The 21174-nt window shown below is 40.9% G+C and overlaps 1 protein-coding gene and 1 long non-coding RNA gene across 4 annotated transcripts in view; one reads left to right on the top strand and one right to left on the bottom strand.

Moving 5' to 3' along the window:
- The window catches only part of LOC142818349 (uncharacterized), a 158111-nt gene that overhangs the window by 89095 nt on the left and 47842 nt on the right, over positions 1-21174 (top strand). The gene's annotated exons all lie outside the window — the stretch shown is intronic.
- The window catches only part of RERG (RAS like estrogen regulated growth inhibitor), a 121998-nt gene that overhangs the window by 8643 nt on the left and 92181 nt on the right, over positions 1-21174 (bottom strand). For both annotated transcript variants that reach the window (XM_006130256.4, XM_006130257.4), the window contains exon 3: positions 14110-14166. In XM_006130256.4, the coding sequence (XP_006130318.1) occupies positions 14110-14166 (57 nt within the window). The remainder of the gene's footprint in view (positions 1-14109; positions 14167-21174) is intronic.

A 21174-nucleotide genomic window follows, 5' to 3' on the forward strand; every position in this document is an offset into this window, starting at 1 on the left:
ACCTGGAAGCTCTTAAGGCCTAGAGAGAGAGCCTGTTCTGTGAAATTTCCAGACCAGTAGACCAATGAGACAGAGACAAGAGGAAATGAGATGCCAGCATGTGAACTTCTGGTTACTTAATCACACTGAACATTTAAAAACTTCATTTTCCCTCTGATGGAGAGATGAATAGGAGACTGTGCTGTCAAAAGGAATGAATCAAAATTTCCTCTGTTATACTCATGCAACTTCATGGAGGTCACTGAGGTTTCACGGTATGTGTGCCTGCAGAATTGGTCTCCATTTCAGTTGAGAATCATGAATCAGTGTATACCCAATATGTCTCCATTCCATAAAAAACCTAATGTTGTCTCATATTGTTTCCAGTGGATTTGCTCCAGCTGCAAGGGTAAATTTCATCTCTCTCTGCTGTTCTGTGCATCTGCTCACTTGCTTCCTCTCAGCCTTTTTTCACAATCTTACCACTACTGGGAACCAGAAACAACTTCTCTGTAGTGCTTACCATGTAGAATGTGACTCGCCTGCCCCCCATCACTTCTCAAACCCAGGGGTGGACTGGCCCGGTGGGATACTGGGAATTTCCTGGTGGGCTGTCATCCAGTGGGCCGTTGTGTCCACATGATGTTGCCCCTCACGCTGAGCGGCTCCGCATCTGCGCTGTATGCGGCACACAGAGCCCGACCTGCCGCCTGCGCTGAGTGCCGGGCTTGAGGGGCACACAGAGGTGATGTCATGGGGAGGGCCATTCTCAACCCATTTCCCGGGCCTATTTTGATTGCCAGTACGCTCCTGCTCAAACCTCATCTAAAAATACTTTTCTTCCTTGCTGGTGACTCTTAACTGCCTACTCCATCTCTTTATTGCCTTTTGGCCATGTTTTTATTTTACTGGAGTCAGTAGAAGTAATGTTTCTGGACACCAGTGGAGGATCTAGCCCTGTTTGCTTATACATTTTTTCTTTTTTATGCTGAATGCATTCCTTTTCTTATTTTTATTATTTTCATAGATGCAGAGCCATAAATATGCATGGGGCTTTCTATTCATGCTTTGCTAAAGTTACACACTGAAAATCGTGAAAGGTGAAATTTTTAAAAGCACCTAACAGCTTGGCTCTATAAATACTTTGGGCACTTCAAGCTAGTATGAGTAGATTTACACTCCACCTTGTCACAAACTAAATGCCTTTGTGGATCTTAGCTGCAGCACACTAGAATTTCCCTAGTATGCTTTGATGGATCTCACTTTGAAATGGGAGTAGTTTAAAGCAGTTGTTCCCAAACAGGAGTATAGGGCCCCCTGCAGGCTGCAACTAGATTTCAGGGGACGGAAAAGCTGCTGCCCAGGGCAGAAAGCTGAAGTCCCACCACGTGGTGCTGAAGTCCGGGGCCTAGCAGGCAACCACCCAGTGCTAAAACTGAAGCCTAACCAATGTAGCTTCTTGAGGTCCTCTGCAGTATGGAACCCCAGGCAGTTGCTCCGCTTGGTTCTCCCCATATCATCAGCCCTGCCTTTATAGGCAGAAAACCAGTTATTGTGGCACAGGTGGGCTGTGGAATTTTTAGAGCATGTCAGGGAGAGGGAACTTAGAAAAAGTTTGAGAACTCCAGGATTAAAGGACACTTGGGGAATTTTTAGTGAGAGGGCAGCAGAATCTACATGGATGCTTAGTGCACGGCAAGCTAGTGTGTGGTAGATTACACCCCAGTTTGTTGTGAGCTAAGTGTTTGTATACACAGGCTCTGATTTTTACAGGTATTTGGGCATTCCTGTTCGGACCGCCCTGATCTGGTACCCTTGGGACCTAATCCATCCTGAATGACAAAATTTGCTAGATCAGGGAAGTCACCTGTCACTGGCCTCCCGGCCCACTGCCTCTCTCCGTAGCAGGCTTCATTCCAGACCCACTGCCACTCGGATGCCGTCCCGCTGATCACAGTGGGCTGGCCAGGGCTCCCCGAAGACATAGCTCCCCAGCTGCCATGGCCCCATTTCTGCCCCACTCAGTTGGGACTCCTGGGGGATGGGGCTCAACAGGTACCATGGGTCCCCCTGCTGCCCTGCCCTGGGAACAGATTCCCTGGCTGCTGCTGGCCCTGCTGATGGGGTTCCCTGCCACTGGATTCCAGACAGCTCATACTTCACAGTGCCAGGGATCTCTGCTCTGGCAACGTCTGTGGTCCTTCTGAACCATGGATTTTGTGGGACCAGAGAGTCCTGAATTTAGGAGGCTTAACCTGTACTACTCCCAGTGTCACAATGCCCAACTGATTTAGGAGCCTAAATTTCATTTCATTTTCAAAACATATTGTCCTTAACCAGTCCAAATTCCATTGCCTGTCAATAGAATTTAGATTCGAGAGCCTAAATCCCTTTTTTGAAAATACGCTCCCAAATCAGTTAAGCATTACGGCACTTAATATTGCAATGCCTAAATACCTTTTAAAAACCTGGCTCCTAGTGATTTAATCTCCTAGGCTCCTAAGTAATTTTTGTAAATGTTATTTAAGTACTTAATTCACTAAACATTTTAACTCCAAAAGTCAGGAATTACAAAATTTAAGGCTTCAACAGATAATGTTCTATGTCGCGCAGTGTAAAGTTTACAACACCAACAACAATATTAAGAAATACATTTTAATGGTACTGTGAGTGTAGACTATATGGTAGTTACATCTGAATTAAATGAACCCTTCATGTCTGAACAGCAGCCTCTATTCCTAACCAGCCTTGTTAAGGCCAGGCGGGGACATATGAAATAATATAAAAAAGAATGCAGGATTTGCTATGCTATGTTAAATAATTTAGCTGAGTCACTACTGACTAGCCTTAAATTTTTCAAATTTTTAATTTTTTTCCCTTTTTAATTCTCCCCGCTCCAATCCAAACTGAGGCATTAGTCCCCTGGGGGAATTATGTCCATGACAAGCTTCATGTTAAATAAACCATTCTTGCTGTAGTTGTACTTTTTAAAAATATTAGAGAAAAGGGTGCACTTTCTCCCTATAAACAAAAACTAGCCAAAAGGATGTTGCTCATAGTTTATTATTTTTTCATCACCTTAAGGCACAGAGTAAGCATGAGAAATTTCAGTCTTTCCAGCGAATGTTTCAGAAAATTACTCAGTGTAAATAGGGCAAAATATTTTTCATTTATAACTACTATGGGCCCAATTTAATACTTCCTTCTATATTCCATTTATTTAATTCTGTAAAGTATTTTAGGAAACTGTATATATGTAAAGAATGCTATAAAACAGAATTTATTTTATCACTGCCATCAGGAATGCTACATATTGAAACCGATACTAAAGAAAACATAAAGCCTACTAAATAAATGATTGCCACATTGTTCCAAGTTTCTTCCTGTGCTGGCTCTCTATTTTGAATCTGCCATGTTTTTTAAAGACCAGGGTCATTACTTTATAAAGTTCTAAGCCATTTCCATCTACTTTCTTATGGATACTTCAGACAAACCAGGAATATTTTCCTTCAGTTTAGTAGAGAAAGATAGAACATGATCCAATGACTGCAAGTTGAATCTAGACAATTTCAGACTGTAAAAAAGGCATAAAGTTTTAGCAGTGAGAGTAATTAATCATCAGTTGTAGCTGATTGCCCATTATGGACAATTTTTAAAACAAGTTGGCTGTTTTTCTGAAAGACTTAGTCTAGGAAAAAATTTTCGAAACGTTTTTGGTCTGTGTCATACAGGAGATCCGATTAGATGATAACAATGGTCCCTTCTGACCTTGGAATCTATAAACATAATCACAAAAGATAGACATTGGAATGATCGGTGAAATTCAATGAATGTATTGACCTTAGGCACTCTAAGTTGACAGAGGATTCAGTTAATCAGGGGTTGAAATGTTATATTTTTTGTATGCTACTCTATAAATCAACATAATTTCATAGAATCATAGAACACTAGAACTGGAAGGGACCTCGAAAAGTCATCGAGCCCAGTCCCTTGCCCTCATGGCAGGACCCAATACCGTCTCGACCATCCCTGATAGATGTTTATCTAACCTGCTCTTAAATATCTCCAGAGATGGAGATTTCACAACCTCCCTAGGCAACTTATTCCAGTGTTTAACCAGTCTGAGAGTTAGAAAGTTTTTCCTAATGTCTTGCCTAAATCTCCCTTGCTGCAATTTAAGCCCATTGCTTCTTGACCTATCCTCAGAGGCCAAGGAGAACAATTTTTCTCCCTCCTCTTTGTGGCACCCTTTTAGATACTTGAAAACCACTATCATGTCCCCTCAGTCTTCTCCTTTCCACACTAAACAAGCCAGCTATGTCTACACTGGCACCCTTTTCCGGAAATGCTTAAAACGGAACAGTTTCCCATTATAAGTATTTCCGGAAAAAGCACATCTACATTGGCAGGATGCTTTTCTGGAAAAGCACTTTTTCTGGAAAAGTGTCCATGGCCAATGTAGACGCGCTTTTCCGGAAAAAAGCCCTGATCATCATTTTCGCGATCAGGGCACCTTTGCGGAAAAGACTACTGTGCTGTCTACACTGGCCCTTTTCCGGAATGGTTTTTCCGGAAAAGGACTTTTGCCCGAATGGGAGCAGCATAGTTTTTCTGGAAAAACACTGACAATTTTACAGTAGATCATCATTGCTTTTCCGGAAAAGCAAGCGGCCAGTGTAGACAGCTCGCAGCTTATTCCGGAAAAGCAGCTGCTTTTCCGGAATAAGTGGCCCAGTGTAGACACAGCCACCCAGTTCTTTCAGTCTCCCTTCATAGGTCATGTTCTCTAGATTTTTAATCATTCTTGTTGCTCTTCTCTGGACTTTCTCCAATTTTTCCACATCTTTCTTGAAATGTGGTGCCCAGAACTGGACACAATACTCCAATTGAGGCCTAATCAGTGCAGAGTAGAGTAGAAGAATGAATTCTCGTGTCTTGCTCTCAACACTCCTGTTAATGCATCCCAGCATCATGTTTGTTTTTGCAACAGCATCACACTGTTGACTAATATTTAGCTTGTGGTTCACTATGACCCTAGATCCCTTACTGCAGTACTCCTTCCTAGACAGTCGCTTCCCATTCTATATGTGTGACATGGGTTGTTCCTTCTTATATGTGTTCCTTCTATATGTGTGACATGGGTTCTCCTATCCTCCAAAGCAGTTGCAACCCCTCTGAGCTTGGCATCATCTGCAAACTTAATAAGTTTACTTTCTATGCCAGTATCTAAATTGTTAATGAAGATATTGAACAGAACAAGTCCCAAAACAGCCCTCTGAAACCCCACTTGCTATGCCCTTCCAGCAGGATTGTGAACCATTAGTGACTACTCTCTGGGAATGGTTATTCAACCTGTTATGCATCCACCTTATAGTAGCAACATCTAAGTTGTATTTGCCTAGTTTATTGATAAGAAGATCATGCGAGACCATATCAAGTGCCTTACTAAAGTCTAAGTATACCATGTCCACCACTTATCCCTTATACACAAGACTTGTTATCCTGTCACAGAAAGCTATCAGATTAGTTTGATATAATTTGTTCTTTACAAATCCACGCTGGCTGTTACCTATCACCTTATTATCTTCCAGATGTTTGCAGATCAATTCCTTAATTACTTGTTCCATTATCTTTCCTGGCACAGAAATTAAACTGATTGGTCTGTAGTTTCCTGGGCTGTTTTTATTTCCCTTTTTATAGATGGGCACTATATTTGTCCTTTTCCATCTTCTGGAATCTCTCCCATCTTCCATGATTTTTAAAAGTTGATAGCTAAAAGCTCAGATACCTCTTCTATCAGCTCCTCAAGTAGTCCAGGATGCATTTCATCAGGCCCTGGTGACTTGCAGGCATCTAACTTTTGTAAGTGATTTTTAACTTGTTCCTTTTTTATTTTAACTTCTAAACCTACCCCCTTCCCACTAGCATTCGCTATGTTAGGCATTCCTTCATCATCAGGATTCTTGGTGAAGACCAAACAAAGAAGTCATTAAGCACCTCTGCCATTTCCAAGTTTCATGTTACTGTTTCTCTCTCCTCACAGAGCAATGGGTCTACCCTGTCCTTAGTCTTCCTCGTGCTTCTAATATATTTATAGAAAGCCTTTTTGTTTCCCTTTGTCTGTTGCTAGTTTGAGCTCATTTTGTGCCTTTGCCTTTCTAATTTTGACCTGAATACCTATATTGTTTGCTAAAATTCATCCTTTGTAATTTGTCCTGGTTTCCACTTTTTATATGACTCCTTTTTGATTTTTAGATAAATTAAATCTAAAAATCATATTAAATATGACTTAATATAAAGCACCTTGATGGGAGGGTGTATGTGCACACTCAAAGATGTGTTGTGTGCCCTCATAACATTCATTATTGTTATATATAAGAAAATAGTGTTTGTGACTTGTTTAGTAAGAGCAGGAGGTAGGAAGGCAGCATTCCACAATACCTCTCCTTGCTGTGCCCCGCTCCCAAGGGTTCACATGACTCCATACCCCCTCTGCTCCCAGGCACTATCTCCCCTCTGCTATAGGAACACTGGTGGGAAATCCTCCAGAGAAGTGCTTCCCTGCACTGCCATTCCCCCAGCTGGCAGGGAAGAGGAGTGGCAGCGCACAGAGCTACTTCCTACTCTCCCTGCCCCAGTCCAAATGAACCATGGGTGTTCCTAATTCTGGGCATCTGGAATATGGAGGTTCAGGTTTAATATAAACTTAATTGTCTGTAGCATTTCTCTAACTTCACTGTATTATTTGACTATGATAAGAAAAAAAGGTGTTCATGCAGGATATGAAAGACAGGGGATTCTGGTTAAAGAATCTTGGGACTTAAGTTTTAATCATCTTATGTTGCCATTAAGTTTTCTTGATACAACAGACAATTAGAATGGGTGACAATATTGTTTGAGAAGTTCTCTGATACCAGTTTAAAGTAATCTATATATTCTCTTTAAATATTTTGTGTATGTCTATATTAAAGAGTTCTCCTGTTGGCATTGGTAACCCACCACCCTGAGAGATGGTAAATCGGTCAACAAAAGAATTCATCTGTCAACCTAACACTGTCTAACTGGGAATTAGCTTATGTCTCCCCAGGGCAAGAATTTTTCACACATAGCTTTTCTAGACCAAAATATTACCTGAAAATATATAGTCCAAAATTGCACAGGTCTGTGTTGTTCTGCCACGTTGCAAACTTATTTGGTGCCACTGTCACAGCAGGTCTTGCTCGAGGTTGGAATATCCTTGATTCCTCCCTAGGTTTGCCAGCCCTCCATGATTATCATTGAATCTCTGAGGATTAATGATTAATCTTTAAATGTTATCCCATCTGCTGAAACTTCCAGGCATCCATCCAACCAAAATTGGCAATGCTACTGCCTTCCCTTTTGTTTTGGATCTCTCCTTCTCTCCCCCCCCCCCATAATGCACTTTCCCTGGGTGAATGTCATTTTATTTTTCTCATGCTCCTAATCGCCTTATATGCTATTTTTCTTTCATTATTAATATTTGCCGCCTTTAGGCTTTTATCACAGCTGTCATGCCACAGCATACTCTGAGAAAGATTAATAGATTTCAGACTGTCATCCCTATTCGTCAACACTGGTGAACTGAAATTCACTTAACTAATCCTTTGAAAGCCAATGGGTGAAATCTGGCAAAACTGAAATTGACCCAAGGTTTCTCTCACAAGACCGCTCATGAATAACTGCTCACCACTGCCACTGAGAGGTCATGATATGGCCTCTGGATGACATGAATCTCTATTACAAAAAGCCAACGCAAAGCCTATCTACACCTGCAGGGCTTACGTGGGACTCAGGGCCTCTCTATGTGTGTGACTAGTTCTGTTCCAGAGAAGATACTGTCTGGCAGGCATGTATGTTCTTCTGGTGTCATGGCAACAGGTAGTGACAGAGCTGCCCCACAGCGTCATCCTGTAGCTGTGCCCTTGCAAAACTTCTACCTGCCTGCTGAATGCCACAGTGCTGTACCTATGATCGGCCAGTGAGGTGGCAAGCAAATGCTTATGCTGCCATTGCCTAGCAACCAGAAACCATCCAATCTAGTAGTACTTTGGACTTGGGCTGGTCCTCTCTGCAGAGGTGAATTTCACCCTGTATGTTTGGTTTGATGGATTTTTTTTAAAAAAAATCTATAAATAAAGCAAAAATAAAACCAAGGGTAAACATTTCCAGTTCTACATCAACATCCAGCATAGAGGAGTGTTGTTGATAATTAATGTTTGTGAAGCACTTTTAGGCTGTTGGTTAAAATGTGTCAGAGATGTGCTGGGTGTCTTTAGACTTTTAAAAACCATAACACTGTTCTTGTTTACTGTAATTTATGGGCTTGTTATAAACACAGATAAATGGCAATAGCCTCCTTGTTCTTAAACCTCTCCTTCCCCTAACTTATATTTTAACTGGAGAAAAACCCAAGATGGAAAACCTAATTCATTATAATAAATCAAAATATTGTGCTATATTTGCACACAGATGTTACAGAACGCTCATAGAAAAGGAGAGAGTGACCAAAACGGCAAGCTTCAAGAACTAGAAACAAATCCACTATAATTCCAAAATTTGGGGCATATGAATTAGGTTTTCCAACTTAGGTTTTTCTCCAGTTAAGATATAAGATTGATATGACTTATCTACCCAGGCAGGAAAACAATTAGTAGAGCCCTGCAAATATGTGGACAGTCACAGATATCCGTATATATCGATGCAGGTATCTGCAAACCATGTCTGAAGACTGGACATGTAGATACAAATTTTATCTGCACAATGTTCTAGCAATTAGCCTCAGTGACTTGGTACCTTTTAATAACAAAATAGAAAACACCTAACAAGGACATGATAGAGGGATGTGCTTAATTAAGCAATAATGCTCAAGGTGGAGGGCAGCCAAGAGATGACTGATGGCTAATGGTCTCTGGGTAATGGATTATGCTGACATTGTGATTCCTAGTCAGCTAAGAGTGAAAAAGTAAAATCTGTAATTGTATGTATCTTATTGAGGGTGATGCAGTTGTGCAGGGTCTCAGTTCAGAACAGCAGCACCTATATTCCCCCTCTGTGGTCCAGCAAGGGCATCAACTCTTAGGCTTCTGGCCTAAGACACATGTCTAATGTGACACATGTCTCCCTCCTTCCTCAGTTGGCATTTCCAAGCTAACAGCTCCTTGTCTGCAATAAGAATTCCTCAGCAAAGGCAGGCTTCTTAAGCAGGCCTGCATTAATGTTCTCCTCAGAGACAGTACACAGCGTATGCTGTTACTACATGACATTTTCTAAGCAAGCACGTTTATCTTTAAGGTAAGAGCATTAAAGATAAAATATATTAAAAATAGTAAAAGAATCTACACAAATGTTAATAAGCTTAATAGAGATCAACTCCTCATTCTAAGGTGTCTGGCTGGTGACAATCCTTCAAACACCACTAATGGTTTATTCCATGATTACAAGTTTGTGATACCTTTTTGCTCAGAACAACAACTGGCCCAGGTACTTCCAAGCCTTCCTAGGACGGATTGGGGTTCCTCCTAAACAGAATGTCCTGTCCATTTGTTGGTTCAGAAAAAAAATCCAGAGTAAATTTTAATTCGAGCTGTCTATTCGTGCCTAATTTAGGGATGTGAAAAGGTTAACCTGTAAGCATACTGATAAGCTTGAGGCTTACCAGTTAACCAGCATTTGCCAGTTAACTCTGGTGGTGGCTAACCATGCCAAGTTGGAGCTGTCCCAGCCCCAGGACCCTGGCTGCAGTGGGACCCCACAGCTGTGGAGAGGCTGTGTGGTGGGACCTAGCTTAAAACATTTAACCAGGTCAACTGTTTTAACATCCCTAGTACCAACAGACTCCCATATGAACCATTATAAGTGAGCACCTGCACAGATAGTAGTAGAATCTCTTTGGAAGTGTTACAACTTGCGTCAATTTGCCAAACCACTCCCAGTTGATAGTTCCTAGACTAGAGGGTCATAGGCCCACTCCGTTATGAAATTACATACACCCTCTCTGGCCCAGAATGATATGCAAACTTAATTCAATAAGCTTTAGCTTAATACAATATGTTTTGTCCAGGATATGGAAGGAAATTGCCCAAGATGTCACACAGGGAACATGCACAGAAATAATACTTTGTGTGCAACCCGAGTGCTGCAAAACCATAACTTTAAATGAGAGCTCCATGCACCAAGGGTTCTTAGCAAAGCGATGCATCTTTTCATGCTTCCTCTTCATATGAGTGGCATCTCAACATTAGAACTAAGGACTTGTAGATGCCCTTATATAATACATGCAGAGGAAACATGGAGTCTCTCATTTTTTGTCTGAAAACAGTACTGAATCCCATAAACTCCTTTTCATCTAAGATGTATCGTTCTTTTCACAAATTACAGAAGGACCAGGGATTTTATTACTTCATCTTTTTTTCTCTTGCAGCCTCAGTATTTCTGGCAAAATCTCTTGTTGCTTAGTAGCCGGGTGGTATGCATCTGTTGCAGTTCTATGTTTGAAAAGTCACTTGACAAACATGCTTATTCTCACTGCAGGCTAAGTGTCACACTGATGCAGTTTATTTTGCTTTAAACAGAGAAACAGATTGATATAATCTTCAGAGAAACAGAACAAAACAAAATAAACCTCTTTCCATAAAAAAGTCATAGTAAATCCAGCTATATGGCATGTAATGAGATGCCTAAGTGCTATAAGCCCCCAAAGGATGACCACAATTATAAGGATAGATCCAGTATTCTCTTTAGAGAACGCCGGTGTGCACACATTTGTTTTTCAATCTAAGTGCTTCCGTCAGAGGCTCTTATCACTGATTAATGTCCAATTGATGGCATTGGTTAGTTCTGGTATTTGTAGTCTCTTCCATCTGAACAGCTCAACATCCTTACCGTCACAGCAGCTGTATCAGATAGTTATCTCCAAAATTAGATGAATATGTAGAATTTAATTAATCATAGAATACTGGAACTGGAAGGGATCTTAAGAGATCAAGTCCAGTCCCCTGCCTTCATGGCAGGACCAAGCTCCATCTAGATCAGTATTTCTCAACTTTTTTTTTTTTTAATAAAGTACCTCTTTTAAAAAAAAAATAAGTACCCCCAATACCTACAGTTTTCAGACACATACAACCGTTACAACACATGTTTAAAAAACTTAATCGTAGCCGGGTGAGCAATGACATTTTGGGGTATAAGAAGTACAAAAATAATAAAAATGCTGTAAAAACTTAAAACAAACATTCAGTTTTCTCCAAATTTTAGTTGTGTTGACGTACCCCCCAGACTTCTCTCAAGCACCGCTGATCGAGGTCTATCCAAACTGTTCTTAAATATATCCAATGATGGAGATTCGACAACCTCCTTAGGCAATTTATTCCAATGTTTGACCAATATTTGCTTGCTTCGAATATATTTGTAGAATGTCTTCTTGTTACACTTTATGTCTTTAGTTAGATTGAGCTTGTTTTGTGCCTTCGCCTTTCTAATCTTGCCCCTGAATACTTGAGTCTTTTGCTTATATTCATCCTTTGTAATCTGACCTAATTTTCACTTGTATATGACTCTTTTGGAATTTTTAGATCATGTAAGATCTCCAGGTTAAGCTAAGGTGGTCTCTTACTATGCTTTCTATCTTTCCTATATACAGTGGAATAGTTTGCTTTGGTCCCTTAATGATGTCCTTTTAAAAATTGCCAACTGCCTTCAATTGTTTTTCCTCTTAGTCTTGCTTCCCATGGGACCATACCTACCAGCTCTGAGTTTACTAAAATCCGCCTTCTTGAAATCCATTGTCTCTATTTTGCTGTTCTCCCTTCTACCATTCTTTAGAATCATAAACTCTATGATTTCATGATCACTTTCACCCAAGCTGCCTTCTGCTTTCAAATTTTCAATCAGTTCCTCCCTATTTGTTAAAATCAAATCTAGAGCAGCTTCCCCCCCAGTAGCACTCTCAACCTTCTGAAATAAAAAAACAAATTGTCTCCAGTGCAGTCCAAAAACTTATTGGATAATCCGTGTCCTGCTGTGTTAATTTCCCAAAAGATGTCTGGATAGCTGAAGTCCCCCATCACTACCAAATCCTGTGCTTTGGATGATTTTGTTTGTTTTAAAAAAGCCTCATCCTCCTCTTTTGCCTGGGTAGATGGTTTGTAGTAGACCCTAGCCTGAGATAACCCTTGTTTTTTACCCTTTTTAGCCTAACTGAGAGGAGGTTAATGGAGTAGCAGCCCTGGAAGTTGAGTACCCTTTGTAGAAGGAAGGAGGGTTAGGAAGGAGACAACAGAGGATCACAAGAGGAAAGGTGATCTTGTGGTCACTTCCTCCTTCCGTAACCCCACGCAAGTCACTTAGCTGTACAGGTCCAAAGATGGATTCTACTTTTGTGTGCCTTAACATTTGGGTGTCCAGCTTCAGACGTTTAGGACCTCATTTTCAGTAGTGCTGAGCAAGCAAAGTTGTAATTCCTTAGCACTTGTAAAAACATCAGGCCCCAGATTTTCAAAAGAGGCCTGTAATTTAGGTTATTTTGCTGTTTGAAGGCCAAATCTGCAGCACTTCGGGCCCAATTCCAAGAAGTGCCAAACACCAGCACCACTGAGATTGAAACTGGTGGGAGATCTGGGTGCTCAAGACCTGTGGTAAGGACCTGCGTGTTTCAAGGTGGTCACCCAAAATTGGAGACTCCTTTTTAAAACTTGGGACTGAGGGCTGAACAGGGGCGCCAACAGCCTGCGTGGGCCTCTGGGTAAGCTGGAGGGAGGGTCCGTCTCTATGGTCCTGGAAAAGGCGGGGCACAGAAATAGAAGGGGCAGGACGGGGGCAGCCAGCCTTCCTCACTAAAGAAATACACAGAGCACATGGCATAGTGCTCCAGTGATTTAAAGGACCCAGGGCTCTGGCCACTGATACTGGAGCAATGGTGGCAGCCAAGAGCTTCAGGGCCATTTGAATCACTGGGCCCTAAAACCACTGATCCTTTTTCCCCTTTCATCCCTGCTGGTAGGTCTGGGGCTGAACGTTCAAAAGCAGTTCGGTGACATGACAGTGTGTGTCAACCTGTAACGTTTAGGTGCTTAGAAAGTCATTGCCATTCAGGAAGCCTGTGTTAGATGCTTTGGCTCCTTATATAATGACCGGGAAGAGTGAGGCACCTTCAAATGTTGTTCACAAAAGCCAGCGGGGAGCATCCTAAGCTCAGCAAGGTATGCCAAGCCCTGTCCTCCTCTCTCCAGGGATAAATGCCCATGTCCAGGCTGCAAGGCAATTTCTATTTCTGCCTGCAGTTCTTGGCCAGGTATTGCAAGAAGACAATGACAGGGGTGGTCATTTGGGAGACAGAGTGAGCAGAAGCAGGAGAGTGACTCTGTTGTCTGGTGGGTAAAGCACTTGTCAGAATGTGGGAGACCCAGGATCCAGCCCCTCTGCTCCAATGACTCTCATTTATCCACAGTGCAACATGGGAGAAGGTCATCCTCTCTGCTCCTACCCCAACTGTTTTGTGTGAGCTGGCCTATGGGGGCTTGGTCCAGTAGGTAGTCTTTGATCACGCCTAGCAGGTACATGTTTAGCCTGAGGGGCTTAGGTGGGAGATGGAAGCAACAGCGTGACTACTCAGAGGTATAAACACAGACTCACTGCAGAAATGTAGGCACCTGCATTTAGGCATCTGCAGTGTTTTATCAGAAGTTCTGTGCATTCCAATGGCCCCAAGTGATTTGCACAGCTTATGCAGGAAATTATTGTCCGCAGAATTGTTCTTCCCTTCACCCCTATTGAGAATTCTTCCCGAGCAGAAAGCAGAAAGCTAACATCTTTATTTCCATGGGTCAAATCCTAGCCCCACAGCAATCATTGGCAAAACCAATGTTAACTCCAACAGGGGCAGGTTTTAAACCCATGTACCATCCAGCTTTTTTTCTGAATGTACGTCTACCTCTTGGCTATGCCATATCTGTTGGCTGTTAATTCTAGCTAGGGATTTACTTCGGAGGAGCTTTCACATCTTATGTAAAGGATGAATGAGGCTTTGGAATCTTTACTCCATACCTCTGCATTGCTTCTAAAGAGCCAGTACCTGCAGAACTCTGTACGTATTTAGAATAAAATGTAACCTACCTAGAGTGGGGTCATACTCCCAGATGAACCGTCTGGTCAGGAAGCGCACGACGAGAGCTGGGGGGACAAAAACATTTCTCATGAAATTTTTAGTCCCCTGACACATTCACTTTGGAGGGAGGGTCTTATAGAAATGCTAATCCCTGGGGTGACAGTGAAGAGGTTTCGTAGAATAGTCTTGACCCACCCATCCAGTTCCAACACATGTAAGCTTTGGCAATGGAAGTTTTCAATCCCAATGCAGATGTGGTTCAGAATTGTACAAACAGCAACTCCCTCTTTAGAACAGGACAAACCCGAATCTTGAATCTGACATTTTCCCAAATGTCTGTGTTCAAAATCAAGATCCTAATTTCAATGTTGTCTTTAGCCCAGAACTATGGCAGTTTAAGTTGGTAACACCCCACCCCCGATTTTAGTGTCAATAATACATACCTTTTTGGGGCTGTGGTTTAACAGGAATTAACTAATTTTTAAAAGATACCTGATTGACAGCTCTGTGGATGCTGAATTCCTTGGCTTACTTACAAAATATCTAAAATAAGACAAGGGCAAAGCATGCTCCCATAATGCCTATGAGCTCAATCCTTCTGGGACCAACCACAAGAGCTTATTTTAGAGCTGTGCTTTTTTTGCTGAGATTGCCAACAAAAATACCAGTTGGGATCAGGACTGGAATTCACAAACTACACACAGGCTGCTGAAGAACCTTCAGACAGCAACTTTTTTTTATAACAATCCTGTCTGACTTTAAATGTAAGCACAGTTCTTCACAGCAAAGAAGGAAAAGAGAGAGATTTTAGGCTTGATCCTCCTTTGTCCTGCTCCTGGTATAGCCACTGAAAAGCAATCATTCTGACTCAGTAGCATTTTACACTCTTTTTGTGCAAAGGAATGGTAAATTAGAACTTTGTTGGTGTTGGGACACTGCCGTGATGGTTGCCAATACTTTTCATATTCACACCTTCTCATCAAGTGATGGGAGTGGGCAACATCCACCCTGAATATATCTCATTAGCACTGGTCCTTAGAGTAACTCATCCACCTTTGCATGTGTATATCCCTGCCAAACTGAAGTTTCCATGTATTGCATCTGACCAAGTAGACTACAGCCTATGAAACCTTATGCCCAGATAAATCTGTTAGTCTTTAAGGGCCACAGGACTCCTCATTGTTTTTGCTGAAACAGATTAACATAGCTACCCCTCTGAAAATTGTTGCCAATACTAGAGCCTCTGTAGGTAAAAATAGATCAACGGGCTCTGCATCTTCTAAACCATTAGTGTCCTCAATTTTTTAAGCCAAAGTGTGCCATAATCCTTGTTCTGTAAGACAGTAAAAATTATGCACTAGAATTTCATTTTCAAATTAATTCTTACGTAATATCCAGAGGAGCTTTGGATGTCTCAAGTTTCTCCACACATCGCTATTCATGCAGGTGAATATATTTGAGGGAACAGAGTATGTTTAGTTTTCATTTCAAAATGGTAAACGATTCCCTGTTTTTAGCTAACCTGTTTCATATTAGAAAAAACATGTGAGACAAGGTCACAAGCCATTTATAATGGAGAACTCAATCCTGTAGGAGTTACCCAAGGAAAACTCCCATTGGGTGAAATTTACCCCTGTACAATGGACAATTATCAAATCTTTCTCTTGGATTTAAGTGGTCCATGTTCTGTGCGCTGGCCATCCACACAGGAGTGAATTTAATCTCTTGTACAGAGGACAGAATTCTAATTCCAGCAGCTGATGTACTATTCTTCTGAGTATGGAGGGATGGGAAATCAACCAATATAAATAGCAAACACTTTTCATGGATGTGGTGTGACTATGGACTAAGACTCACCTGCATCGCTATACACGTTTTCCTTCAGAGTGGTGAATTAGCAATGAGTAGTTTTAATTGTTTTCTTGCTTTTCTACTGCCATGACAGCACAGATGTTTTAGATAAGGAAAATACTCACTTAACACAGTATTCAAAGTTAATCTACTTATGACCATGGGTGTCCTTAGTATTTATCTTGGTATGATTAAATTTATCTTCTCTGTGTCCACCATAGAATCATAGAACACTAGAACTCGAAGGGATCTTGAGAGGTCATTGAGTCCAATCCCTTGTCCTCACGGCAGGACCAAGCACTATCTATCTTGAGTTATGTCTCATTGCATTTAACTGAAGTATCTGAACCTGCATACTGTGTGCCAGTATTCATTACTGAGTGAGGGGAAATACATGTGAGTGGAATTAATCTGTAGTTCAGGGAAAACATCAGGTCTATACACTATTTAGGTCCCACTCATGCCCTTCAAATAAGGGTACATCTAAAAATATCTACAGTATTTAACAACTTATGTAGACTTTGTCATATAATATTGCTGTGAAAATGAGTTGGCACTCCCCAGTTTAATTCTCCCCCTCCCTGTAGCTTATAACTTCTAAGAAACACACACCAATGAAGGGCCTGGTTGCTGAATATTGTCAGTTCAATTACCAGAGGACTCAAGATTTTTAAAAGGGATTAGCTGTTTGGGTTCCCAATTTGAAATGCCATAAAAGGTCTCAGGGTATAACTACATTACAGCCGTTTTTCTGACAAAACCTGAGTTACATCCACACTGCAATCACATTCTTCTGAAAGTATTGAAAGAACAGAGAGGTTTTTCCGGCATTGGTAATCCTTTTTCTATGAGGAAGAAGCCTTTTTGCAAAAGAGCTCTTTCGAAAAAAGACGAGTGGGGACGGGAAAGAGGGTGTTCTTTTGAAAGAAGAGGAAAAAGCACAGGTGCCCTGGTGGCCACTCTGTCCATAGTAATCACAGCTTAAATGTGAGATAACATCCATTCAGTGTGGACGCTCCCTTTCAAAAAAGCAGATCTTTTTTTCGATGCGCTTTTGTGAGTGGATGTTCTCTTTTGGAAGACTTTTTTCGGAAGATCTCTTCCAGAAAAAGGTTCTTCCTAAAGAAGCCTGCAGTCTAGACATAGCCTCAGACACCTTCCTTCTGAAAATCAGGCCCCTTTAAGGTATTTCAAGTTGGGCATCTAGAAAAACCTGAGGTACTCAACGTAATTACTTCACCCTTTTGAAAAATATTGGCTTAGGTCTTTTAAATATCATAAACTAAATCTATAAATCTGATTGATAATTTGGTTTTTCTCTTGGGATGTGAATATTTCTCACCGCTGTTCTCCTGAAACAATGTATAATCTTTGCTTTGTCTACTTGCCATCTTGTAGATCCAGCTATAACATTTCACAACTACTTGTATAACAAAGTCAGTTAATGAAATCATAGTTATACATGCATACTGCAATGAATACATGATTAGTGCATCAGATGAGTCACAGTAAGTTTCAATTTTAGGAACAATATCTTAATAGCTTATATAAATATGATCATGCCTAATTTTGTCTTTTTTTATTACTTTTAATCTAGGATGGTTTAACTCTAGTACAGATAAAATTAAAGTAATATAACTTGAAACAAAAGAATGGTTTGAATCCCCAGTTCTAGAAGTGACAATTCTAGGCTATTTACCAACACCAACAATTAAGAAAATCCTTTCTCCTTAATGAAATACACATTTTCAGAGTCGGGACAGAAACCCTGTTGCTTTAGCTCTGAAAAATGCAGGCCTCTTCCTTTGAACTAGAAGAAAAGCTCCATTGGCTGCTATCCAAAATGATCATTAGGTTCTTTCTAAAAGGCAACCTAGCAATATAGGGCAACACACACACACACAATTTCTGATCCTACTCAAAACATTATTGGAACAAAACCAAAAATAGTTAATAACTTTGCATAATTACAATCTATTTTCTTCAAACCTAGCTGATCATGAGTTTTTAAGAACACGTACCTCCCCAAATTTTTATGTTTAGTTAGTATTAATAAGACAGTCCTGAGGGAGATGAGAACATTGGACAAAAATAAGTTTCAAATTGTTGTAATATTTTATTAAACTGTTTTTTTAAAAGGAACAGTTAGAATATTTCTGAAAAATATGAAAAAAAAATTAATCAACTTTGCCTTAAGAATAGATGAGACAATTTTCAGGCCAAACTAATTTTCTAGTCCAAAAGTTTTCAGAATTAATTAAGGTTTTATGATGCAAACAAGTGTCAAACTTAACTCTAGAAAGACTGTATTCTAAAATGTGAGCACCAGGGCTGAGGTTAATGTTTAGGGCTTAATCTTCTCGAAATACTTGATATTCAAGTTCATTTCTTAGGCCTGGTCTAAATTTAAAATGTTTTACTGATATTGTTATACCAGTAAGGGTATGATTTTTTTTTCTATTTGCACAATTATACCAATAAAAGTCCTAATGCAGATGCAGTTACATCAGTAAAAGATGTTGTACTGTGGTATCGCTTATTTCACTTCACTGAACTGGAATAACCTAAACTGATATTATAAATAAACACTTTTGTACCAGTATAAATGCATCTATGCTGTGTGGAGTTGGCCACTTAACTATGCTGGAATAATCACTTAATTGTAGGCAAGACTTTAGCCTTGACTTTCTATTAAAAAAAAATCCAAACTAGTAATTAATTCAAAGTTTGTACTGCCCTGGGAAAATAATATACGGACAGGGTTTTCCTGACAAGCACCCAGAAAGCATCCTAACTACAGTCTCTCCTTCAGAGAGTGGCATTCCACATGGGTTCTTTTAATACTGTGGCATTCTAGGAGAGTAGGCTTCTACTCGGTCATCATGGATCCACAGCATGTGACCCATCACAATCAATCCAGCCTGAAATTCAAAATACAATGTGAAAAGCTGTTAAGAAGCTTCCCCAGCTATTTAGAAATTGGTATAGATTCCATATGCTAATGAAAGTTTTGCTGGTGCAGAAAATTTCATGCAACAGGCCAAAAAATTTTATCATAACTTCATGAACTCTAAAGGGAGCAAATTTCAATACCTGTCTTGATTTCACAAGTAATATTATAAGCAGCTCTGTTAAAACCCTTCCCAATAATTACTCCCTTTATTTTTATTTTATTTTATTTTTTTGGTAAATGGAGCACTATACAAATAAACACAATTCTGTCACAAGGAAAACCTAGATGCAACCTTATTTGTGAGGGCCCTAGCACAGAGCTATAATATGCCTTATGAGTACTCCTGGGGTGCATAATCATAGGTGGCTAGCAGCAGCATTTCACCAGTTATTTGTATAAACTCAGAAAAGGCACAGAGATGTGGTCGGCGTAATACTGTCGTTGAGGGACGAGAAGAGTACAACACCAAACACTGCTACTTATTCAGGTGAGTACAGAAGTTCTTGAATTATGTTGCCTATAATTATTGCTGTATATTAAGCCTTGGAGAACAGTTGAAAGTCCCATGTGTGATTTATGTTGAGATGGACATTTTTCTTACCTGACTTGCAAACCTACACTAAAAATAATATGTAGAGCCTAATACCTGGCTTTCTGACACACAATCTCTGCTGAAGTGGATCAGCTGCTGCCACCAAAAGCAGTAATGTGCTGCCATGTGGTAACAACTCGTGAGGGAGCCCGTGTCTAGAGCTGGATTTGCTCACAAAGAGGAAGGATGATGGTCAAGAGAATCTGTGCACTTGTTGTCCCATTTAAACACATTTTGTTTTTACACTTTCAGTATAAACTGAAGTATCTTAAGATGAGGGCATGGAAAACTGAAGTGGAGGAGGAAGTCAGCCAGTCACACATCAGAATCTAAGAGGAGTAAGATGGAGGTGAGAGATGTGATGGGGTGAGGACTGGGAAAGAGAGGTGGGGAAATAGCCACTCTGAAGGAAAAGATAGAGAGCCACCATCTGGAGTGGACTTCAAAGATAACCAAGGTGTGTCCGTAGAAAGGGCCAAAAGTCACAAGGAAAGGAGAGAAGAATTGAATGCCACCACTGTGATCTTACATCTGCGTTGGTTTCAGAGAAAGGAAAGAGACAGGTTCTGGTGAGCACAAGGGAGCTGAAAAATAAAAGATCAATGTGAGATCTGGGGATAAGCTAGAAAGCATGCTAAATTGTATTTGTTTCCATAAAGGCCTCTGATTCTGTAGAAATAACACATAGTAATGCACACGAGAGAGAACAGAATGCAAGGATGGAAGGTGGGGAGAGAGCTGACCCAGATGGTGAATGGATTTGAGTGGCTATTTCACACCTCTTTTTCCCAGCCCCCATCACTCCCCTCCTCCCTCTGCTACTGCACAAGCTGCCTCTCTTCACACTGTGATGCTTGACTGATTTCCTTCCCCTGGCCATAGTTTCCACTGCCCACATCTTATGATTTCTGCACTCTTAAGGACAGGGCAGTGACTCGTCTACTATCCACTGATGATGATGATGATGATGATGATGATAAAACAGATAGGAGTCCCCCATGCCCTGAACCATGACGTTTGTTTAAGTATGAGAATCATCAAATAATAGAGCCCTTTGTGAAAAATCCAACCACACAATCTGATCGAAATTGCGATTGAAAATGTAATATTTTTCAGATGCTTTTTTCTGGTGCAGGCATTGCTAAAGCATCTATCCCTGTAGGATCTAACTGGGCACCATTGTATTTCTTTAGGAGACCATTAGTGCCTTCTCAAAAAGGAACCAACATCTCTTCTCCTTCTCTTCAAATTGAAGCCACATCTAAGAAGTTAAATTTAGGTGGTCATTTCCAGCAATAGTGTTATGGGGTCATTTCCAAAGGCCTGTGCAAAAAGATTTTTCTTGTAATACCTCTTGAAGGCTGCAGGCAGTGGCAGATTAGCCATAGGGCCTGTGCCCAAGGGCTTCAGCCAGTTGGGGAGGCCTGCGGAAAATGCTCAGTGTTTCTTCCAGGGAGGGCAGTTCGGGGCACGGAGACTTGCCCCACTCATCCAGTGCTCCTGCTGGGGCTGGGGACAAGCCCCCATTCACAGACTTAGTTCTCTGGCAGGAGAACTAGTGAGGGGGGACTGAAAGTGGAAGGGTGGGGAGGGGCCCCCACTTTCTGTGGCTTAGAGCCCCCCAAATGCCTAATTTTCCTCTGGTTGCAAGACTCAGCCTGATCTCTAATGGCAATG

This window comes from Pelodiscus sinensis, chromosome 1 (assembly GCF_049634645.1).
Source record: "Pelodiscus sinensis isolate JC-2024 chromosome 1, ASM4963464v1, whole genome shotgun sequence".
Classification (NCBI taxonomy): Eukaryota; Metazoa; Chordata; order Testudines; family Trionychidae; genus Pelodiscus; species Pelodiscus sinensis.